Source organism: Fukomys damarensis, unplaced genomic scaffold (assembly GCF_012274545.1).
Source record: "Fukomys damarensis isolate Sample0158 unplaced genomic scaffold, DMR_v1.0_HiC HiC_scaffold_27, whole genome shotgun sequence".
NCBI classification, from domain to species: domain Eukaryota; kingdom Metazoa; phylum Chordata; class Mammalia; order Rodentia; family Bathyergidae; genus Fukomys; species Fukomys damarensis.
In genome coordinates this window covers 47,584,611-47,593,211 of record NW_022900939.1, presented here as the reverse complement: position 1 = coordinate 47,593,211, position 8,601 = coordinate 47,584,611, and the positions used below count along the sequence as shown (strand labels likewise).

Below are 8,601 nucleotides of genomic sequence, written 5' to 3'. Positions count from 1 at the left end.
CAAAAAAAAAAAAAAAAAAAAAAAAAATCTGAGCAGTGTCTAAGTACAATGATAGTGGTGTTTTATTAATAAAGAAATAATACTTCTAGTCACTTGCTCCTTGCTCTCCCTTTTAAAATATTTCAATTATATTTATTTACTTATTTTCAGTATTTTGAGTCACTATATAGTTCAGACTAGTCTTGAACTCACTATGTAGCCCAGGCTGCCCTTGAACTTGCAGCAATCCTCCTGCCTCAGCCTCACGATTGGTGGGATCATAGCAATTGCCATACTCAGCTTATAATTACTCTTTAGCACCACTAAACTAACTCAGTCTTAAAAAGATGTCTACTTTCTTTAGGGAGAAGAGTCTCTAGAACACCCACGTGACAGGCAGGTTGCAATCTTATTAGCAACAATTCTGGAAATAGAAAATTCACCATCTTCTTTTTTCTAATCTCACACTCTTAAATTGGGAAATATAATTAAGCAAATCAAGGTCACTGTAATGACCCATTGGAGTATCTACTGCCACGAAGTACTAAAACAATTCCATGATTTTTAAAAGTTATGAATCAAATCACATGCATGTATATACATTCATACTTTAGATCTTTAACGATAATAAAACCCTAAAACCCCACCAGAGCTGCTTGTAGAAAGTAACAAGTGTTCATTATGAAGTAAGGCCTGTAAATATAAATAATGTCTTTAAATTTTACTTAATGTCAGGGGACCAAAAAACCCCACAGAAACACCACAGAAAAGGCATTAAAAGAATAAAACAAATTCCCTATTGGAACATTTTTTGAAGATGCAATTTACCTTCATTCACATTGAGGTCTTCTTTCACCGATGTTCTGTAGAATCTTAACTTTAACCTCTTTGCCAGTGCCTCAGCTTCCTCACTGCAAGTCAATTAAAAAAATGCATGAAGGAGTCTTCTGAAAGCTTTTTACCAAGTCACTGTCAGTTACGCTTACTGAGCAAGGCTGGTACGTGTGGGCTGGGAAGGCACCAAGGTCCTTCAGGGCTTTTCACCCTTCTTTCTCAGGCAGCCTTATGTGATGCCCAGTCAGGTGGAGCCAGGGGAAGCTACACTCTCCCTAAGAGCCTGAACAGGATCTTCAGTCTGTGCAAGTTAGGGATAAAAGCCACCCATGATACTGTAGTTACAAACAGATCGCTTTCCTAGAAAGTCTCCAATCTCTGGCCATAAAACAAGTAAATGCCATTCTTTAACACTTTAATTTTCTTTTTAAAAGAATACTTGGACTTAATCACACTCTGAAAAATCTGACACTGAATTATATATCTTCTTATTGCCCACAGAAGAATTTTGATGCCAAAAGCAAAGCCAGCATACTAATATTTGGGTCTATAAGAAAGGGCACCTAGTATACTTTTTTTTTGGTACTGGGGATCAAATTCAGGACCTTGCGCTTGTGAAGTAGGCAGCAGAATCGCTGAGCTAAATCCCTGGCTCTAGTTTACTTTCTTTAGGACTTCAGGTTTGAGTTTCACTGGAATCAGACAAGCCATGCGCCAGAATGGTCCCTGATCTCTCACCTCCTGGTCATCATCCCTTCCGGTCTGTCACAGCGATTGGTCTGTGTACCCAACAGGACACAGGAGAAGTGACAGAATGGGATTCTGACACTGGACTATGAGGGGCACTGTGGCTTTGCCCTGGCTCACCTGCTGGGGAACAGCTGTTGTGCTGTGTGGGGATATTCAGACGGCCCCAAAGAGAGGCCCACTGACCACAGTGTGAGAGCTTCGAACGGAGCCCTCTGCACTGCCATTCCTCTGTGTGACCAGCCAACATCTTGCCCTTGGCCACATGCAAAATCACCCAGCCTAGCCACATCCAGATCCCCACAGAAACCATGACTGAAAAAAGTGTTAGTTTAAGCCCCTGAGTTGTCAGCTACTTGTTCTACACCAACAGATATAAGAAAAAAAAAATTTTTTTTTTTTGAGACAGTGTCTCACTATACAATATGTAATCCAGTCTGGTCTCAAACTTGCAGTGATCCTCCTGCCTCAGCCAAGTGCCAGAATTACAGGCATGTGCCACTATACCCAGCTAAGAATGAATTTTTAAAAAGGTAAAAAAACTAAGCAAAGATTTTCAAAGCTAGCAAAAATATTAATGCTACAAGTAAATACTGACAAATTATCTGGATGCAGAACTCTGTTCAAAGATTTGAGAATCATGTTCTGAATATACAAAACAATAGGAGTCCAAACTCTGATACTTAAATTCAGCAACATAGGACAGCTACTCACCTCAGTCACTCCAATATCTAGGAATGCTTTTTGTAATATCTATATCATGAACCAGGCAGCTTTATCTAGGTTTGCCTCAACAAGAAAGACTGACTTTGTAGTACAAAGATTTAAACTAGAATTCTAAACGCCCTTAGAAATGTGTTCCTTTAATTTTTTTTTTTATGTAAAAACCAGAGATTTAAATTTTTTAACTTTTCATTTAAATTAAATGTAGGTACTTACGCATTTTTTTGTAGTGCTAGGTAATGAACCCAGGGCGGTGTTCATGCTAAGTGCTAAATTTAACTGGCACATAAAACTATAAAAATTGTACACATTCATGGGTTAAGGTGATGTTTCAATACATTTATACATGTCTAATTAAATCAGATTAAAAACACCTATTTCCTGAACCATTTCTTTCTGGTACAAACTTTTAATATACTTTCTTCTAGGTTTCTGAAATGCACAGTTCATTATTATCTACATTGACCCCACTGTGCTTTTTTTTAACCTAAACCAATCACAAAGAATAGCTCACAGAAAATCTAAGGCAACTTAAGCCTTTAAATATGTAAATTCTTTAGAATTTAAGGAATTGTTAAAGCTTCCCTAACTTTTATAAATCTAAGCAAAAACGAAAATATTTTAACTTTACATAATGAGCGTATTTCCTACCCCAGAAGTAGCCATCTTACTTCTTTATACAAGAATCCTCCAAGAGGTCGATCTTGTTTTGTACCAGCACAGTTGGTATCTCTCCGACTTCAGCTACTACCTTTTCTCTCCAGCTGGAAATTGCTTCGAAAGACTCCCTGTCTGTGGTAGAAAACACAAGCACGCAAGCCTGGGCTCCTGTAAGGTCACAAAATAAAAAATGCTATTTATTTTAAGTAAATAAACTGTTTTTTGCATATACGAATGTGTGAGGGGAGGAGGGCTAACTTCTACCTACTCCGAAAGAACTTTATGCAGACAGGTATTGAACTTGTCTTTGTAACACTGCTTATTCTAATTCAAAGAACTTATTTATTTATTTATTTTTTTGGTACCAGGGATTGAACTCGGGTCCTTGAGCTTGCAAGGTAGGCCACCAAACTGCAGAGCTAAATCCCCGGCCCAGAACTGATTTTTTTAAGTACAATGATTTTCAAACATTCATGTTTCAAAGTGTCCTCAAAACTGCACGTTCTTTTTAGATCATAAAATACCTATTTAATCATAAGAAGAAATGATAAAACTAAGCAAAAATACAGGCTTTTGCAAGTTAAGATTTGTCATTTGCCCATTGCTTTCAGTACATTTAAGACAATTCTATGAGAAAACAAACACAATTTGCTCAGTCTATCTCCTTTTCAGAATTTTGTATTATTTTATTTTAGTAACAATAACAGTAATCCTCAGAACATAATTTAAGAATCAGTTCCAAGAGTAAAAAACATACATGAGTATTTATTAATTTGATGGAGCAACTTTAATTTCTCTTTCACCCATTTAATTGTATAATTCCCATACCATATCTACTGACAATATTTTAATTATCAACTGTCATTTTAAGCTGATCATATCTAAGATTAAAAATAAGCAGCAACCACCTAACACAAGGATGGCAAACTTTTTAGAGCTTTCAGTGTTCTCCACTTTTTTTATAAATGATTAGCTGTTGTTTCAGGCAGCATGAAGACAAAAATGGGTGTAATTTACAAGAGAAAACCAGTCTCCAGGTTCAAGAGGGCTTCTGGATTCAAGGTATGTTTTCTTACTTTTCCTCCTTCCTTCTGGTCTCTCTGGTATCACAAGCCTCCTACTAACACTAAGAAATGCCTAGGCTACCTAAGATACTCAAAGATCAAAGTCTGTTTATCATTAGAGGGAATACTGCAGAAAGCAAGAGCATAAAACGAAAGGAAAACAACAATGTGCTCTATGTTAGCACAAGGTTTTTCAGAGAAAAATCTTTGCTATGGTAAGAACAGATTGTAGAGTTAAATGATAAGTTAATTACAAAAAATTCAGAAAAAGAGACCTACTCTGAGACCATCTCAATTTAAGGGACAGGGGATTTAGCTCAGTGGTGTCGCTGCCTGCCTCACAACCGCAAGGTTCCAGGTACCAAAAAAAAAAAAAGAAAAGAAAAAAGAAAAAAAAGAATTTAAGGAAAAATAAAATTGAAGAGATCTCACAAGTCCTTTGATAGAAGTTTATTTACTTGAATTTTTATATTTACTAAAACTGTACATATTTAATCATGCTTTATTACAAAACTTTGCTGTCAGATTTGGTAATGATAAGCCTCCACTTTTATATCCAGTCAACTGTCATTTAAATTTGAGAACACAATACGGTTTTTCCAGGTGTACAAGATCTCAGACTTAAAAAGGAGTTTCTTAGGAAATATATGATAATTTTTTAAAAATCTAAGCAAATGGTGCCAGATATAAGCAATAAGAGTGATGAAAATAAGCTCAATGCTATTTAGAAAGTCAAGGACCTAGGGACCACGGATTTAGCTCAGTGGTGCTGCCGCCTGCCTCACAAGCAAAAGGTCCCAAGTTCCGATCCCTGGTACAAAAAAAGAAAAAAAAGTCAAGGACCTTGATAACAAAAAGTACACATAAAAGAAAATAGAAAAAAAAAGATAAGAAAGAGAAAGAAAAAAATAAAAAAAAATTTAAAAGGCAAGAAAAGACAAAAATAAGAACAAAAATTCAAGGTTCAAAGGAGAAAAGAACAATTATATCCATTACAACCCCCAAATTATTTAGCAGGGAACAGAGCAGGCAGAGATAGGAGTGAGAAGGCGCCAAAGTGCTGTGTAAAGAGGAGGAAGGTGGAAAACGGAAAGGAAACTGTGTGTGCAGTCACCAAGGGGAGGGTGAGAGAAACAGTGGCATCCACCTGTGGACCCAGCCAAAGACCCTTAGTCCTCCCATGCCCAGGCTGTGAGGACAGTTTTGTGCCTGTTGCCAGTGTCCACCTTAAGCAGAAGTGGCAGGTCACTTTCCACTTTTTGGTCCCTGGGCTTTTTGTGATTTTTATAAAGGCCCCGGCTTCTGAAACAGCTCCAAGAGAAGCTGGTGTTTGGAGAGGAAAGCTCTTAATGACATGGGGCGATAAATACAGTGCCTCAGCTCCAAGCCAGCGCCACAGGTTCTTCAGCGGGACTTACCCCCAGCTACAGACAGTGATAATCTGCATCCTTCTCCCCAACTTCCTAGGATCAAAGCCCAAATAAACCAGGGCATCCTGTTGGGGGTAGAGCAAAAGACAGGCCTCAAACTAAGACAGGTTAGTGCACGACTAGACTATTACATTAAAGGAGAATATTGTATTTATCCCATGTAAAAGAGAAAAGTAGACACAAAAACAAAACATAACAAAAACAACAACAAAAAATGAGAACTACCAAAAATACAAAATACAAAATAAGATGGCAAAAGTAATTTGTAAAGAAAGCGATCACAATCTCTAGAAAGCAGAGGGTACACAGATCTTCAAGATAGATGGTTCACCTGATGTTAAGCCTGCGGATCAGATGTGCAATGAACCTGCCTGATTCAACCTAAAAAACATCACTAATGTGCAAAAAAAAAAAAAAAAAAAAAAAAAAAAAAAAAAAAAAAAAAAAAAAAAAAAAAAAAAAAAAAAAAAAAAAAAAAAAAAAAAAAAAAAAAAGTCAACATACAACTTGGCTTACTTTTATAGTTATAATAATTCAACCAAAAATTGGACAACTTGTTTCACTTTCCCCAAGTATTAGCCATATGGAAAATAAAACGCTATCAAACTGTGATGGACCATGGTTCTTTTGTGTTTAGGAAAACCCTAATGACCAAAAGCCCTTTTCTAATTGAATGAAAAAATGCTGAAAGATATCCTTTAAACAAAAATTTGAATGAGGTGATAAAATAGGACAGATATCAGATTCCACTACATGAGAGGTAGGCTATTACTTGCAGAATTTATACAGGAAATGACTACAAAACTCTTAACACAACTCTGGACTGGGGCACTTGGAGAGTTTTGCTCTGTCTTGTTAATCGAGAGAAGAAAGGATTTCTTGAGAACACTATGGCACACTCCCAACCCTCTCTTTCTTCCAAGATGAGGAGGATGATGAGGGCACTCTCAACACCTCCGTCTCTAAACTAGACAGAGTGGGCTTCAATTAGGGAACTTTGTATGTGTTCCAGGAAGGTGGGAGACACTGCATGGGTGTGCTTTAACTCAAGCCTGAGAAAGATACAGTGGCTGGGAGCAAAAGGAGAACAGCAAGCCCAGGAGACAAAAGGAAGACAAACTGCACTGAGAAATGAACTATGCTCCCACCAATGGCAGGGCAAAGAACGCACTTGAATTTCACATGGGCAGAAGTGGACCAGGACTAAGAAGCTGCTAATGATGGAGTCTAAGACAAGCTACCCCAAATGTCACTTATCATTAGATAGAAATAAAGACTAGGAGGAGAAGGGAAATTGGGTGATAAGACTGTACCTTATACAATTATGACTCTGGTTTAAATCCTAGAAATGGATTTCATGACATAAAAAATTAAATTATAAAATTTAAATTTTATTATAATTCAAAAGACCTACTGCCAGGCATGGTGGCATATGCCTACCTGTAACCCCAACAGTTGGGACGCTGAGGCAAGAGGGTCACCATGAGTTTGAGGCCAGCCTGGGGTATAGTAAGTTCACAGCAAAACCTGTATTCCACTCCCCCACCCCAAGACCCACTGTACCCAAACCAGTGCTCAGAAGCCTTGTTAGGGACTTGGGTTGCTGGCTCAATTGCATAGTGAGACATGCTGAAACATGACTTTCTCGCAAATAGGTTACAGCAGAGCACAGGTCATGTTAGGAAGTCTTTGGGGATCCCCAATACCTCTTAAAATCCTGAGACAGTCTGCTCTAAGTATCAGAAACCAGTGCTTAGTACAGAAAGATGTATACAACATAAAATAATTGAAATGATAGTTTTTTACTGTGATTTTATGGGTGAGGAAAAAATATATTTCCTTCTACCTTTGGTCTTGCTAACAAAGGACACATTAAGAAGAGAGCATACAATTATGCATTTAATAGAAGTTTTTTGTAACACAGGAGCCTTCATGAGGAAATGAAGATTCAAAGGAACTAGTAAATCTGAGCATTCTTATACTAGGTTTAAGAGATAGTGGAAAGTCATGCAATAATGCAGTAAGAAAAAGATCTAAGAGCAGTAAACCATTGGAAACTTATCAAGAATTGTTTTAGATTCTTCTTGGAGTTCCTCCTCCCTCTTCTGCCTGAGATAAGGATATCTCCTTCTTCCAGACTCTTCTATTAAACAATATACCTCTCATATATTAATCAATATACCTCTCATCTAAGGTTCTTTTTTTTTTGTACTGGGGATCAAACTTGAGCCCTTGTGCTTGTGAGGCAGGCAGGGGAACCACTGAGCTAAATCCCCAGCTCACTCAAGGGTCTTAGCCAGCTTTAGGGGAGGGTCAGAGACATCTTGTACCTTCTGTTCTTCAGATGCCTTCAGGTTAAAGTATTCATTATGCCAAAGCACTGTATTTTCAGGGCTAACATATTCTGCACTCCATTAAGTCCTAAGGAAAAATGCTTCTGACTAGCCATATGTAGAAATGAGGTTGTAGACTTTAGACCTGTTGTCTGAGTTTATGGACATAAATAGGGCGTCTCTTGTTTTAGAAGTACCTTTTTCACGAACAAATTAATATAAAATGTTGGAAATAAAACAGCTGTGATTAGGTGCTGAGGTAGAAATGTAGCGTGAAGAAGCAACCGAATTAAGACTGTGCTGGGCCAGGGATTTAGCTCAGCGGATCCACGCCCATTTATTTGTTTTGAAATTATGGGCTTAGAATCTGTGATAGCTTGGCCCACTGAATAATACAAGGCATTTACATGCTTTACAAGGCATACGATATCAAAAGGAGTAAGGGGCAAGCATTTTAAATGGAGAGTAGTATCTATAATTAGGAATTCACAGTGCATAAAAGCCTCGTGTTTCCGATTGTCCTCTATCCTTGTCCCATTTTGTTAACACAATTACGTTTTCTTAGGCCTTAAGTTATTACTTATTATAATCTTACATTTTCAAAAGAAGAAAAATAACATGTTCAAAAGCTGTTCGAATTCATTCTATTTTTCAAGTATATCTATTTTAAATAATAGGTATAAACCTACAAATACAAGAGTAGCAGCAAGTTTCATCAATAAAATCAGTGGTAAAGCCTATCTAGAAGCAGAAATTTATGCAGTCAAATGAAAAAAGCCATTAACACTATCAACTAGAAATTTTATTTTATTTAATTAATTTTTATTTATT

The 8,601-nt window shown here is 37.1% G+C and overlaps 1 protein-coding gene across 1 annotated transcript in view; it reads right to left on the bottom strand.

Annotated features, from left to right (window-relative positions):
* Rab23 (RAB23, member RAS oncogene family) overlaps window positions 1-8,601 on the bottom strand; it is a 19,939-nt gene that overhangs the window by 5,974 nt on the left and 5,364 nt on the right. The window contains exons 3-4 of the mRNA XM_010617887.2: window positions 2,955-3,111; window positions 808-890 (exon numbers count right to left, since the gene is read on the bottom strand). Of these exons, the coding sequence (XP_010616189.1) occupies window positions 808-890; window positions 2,955-3,111 (240 nt within the window). The remainder of the gene's footprint in view (window positions 1-807; window positions 891-2,954; window positions 3,112-8,601) is intronic.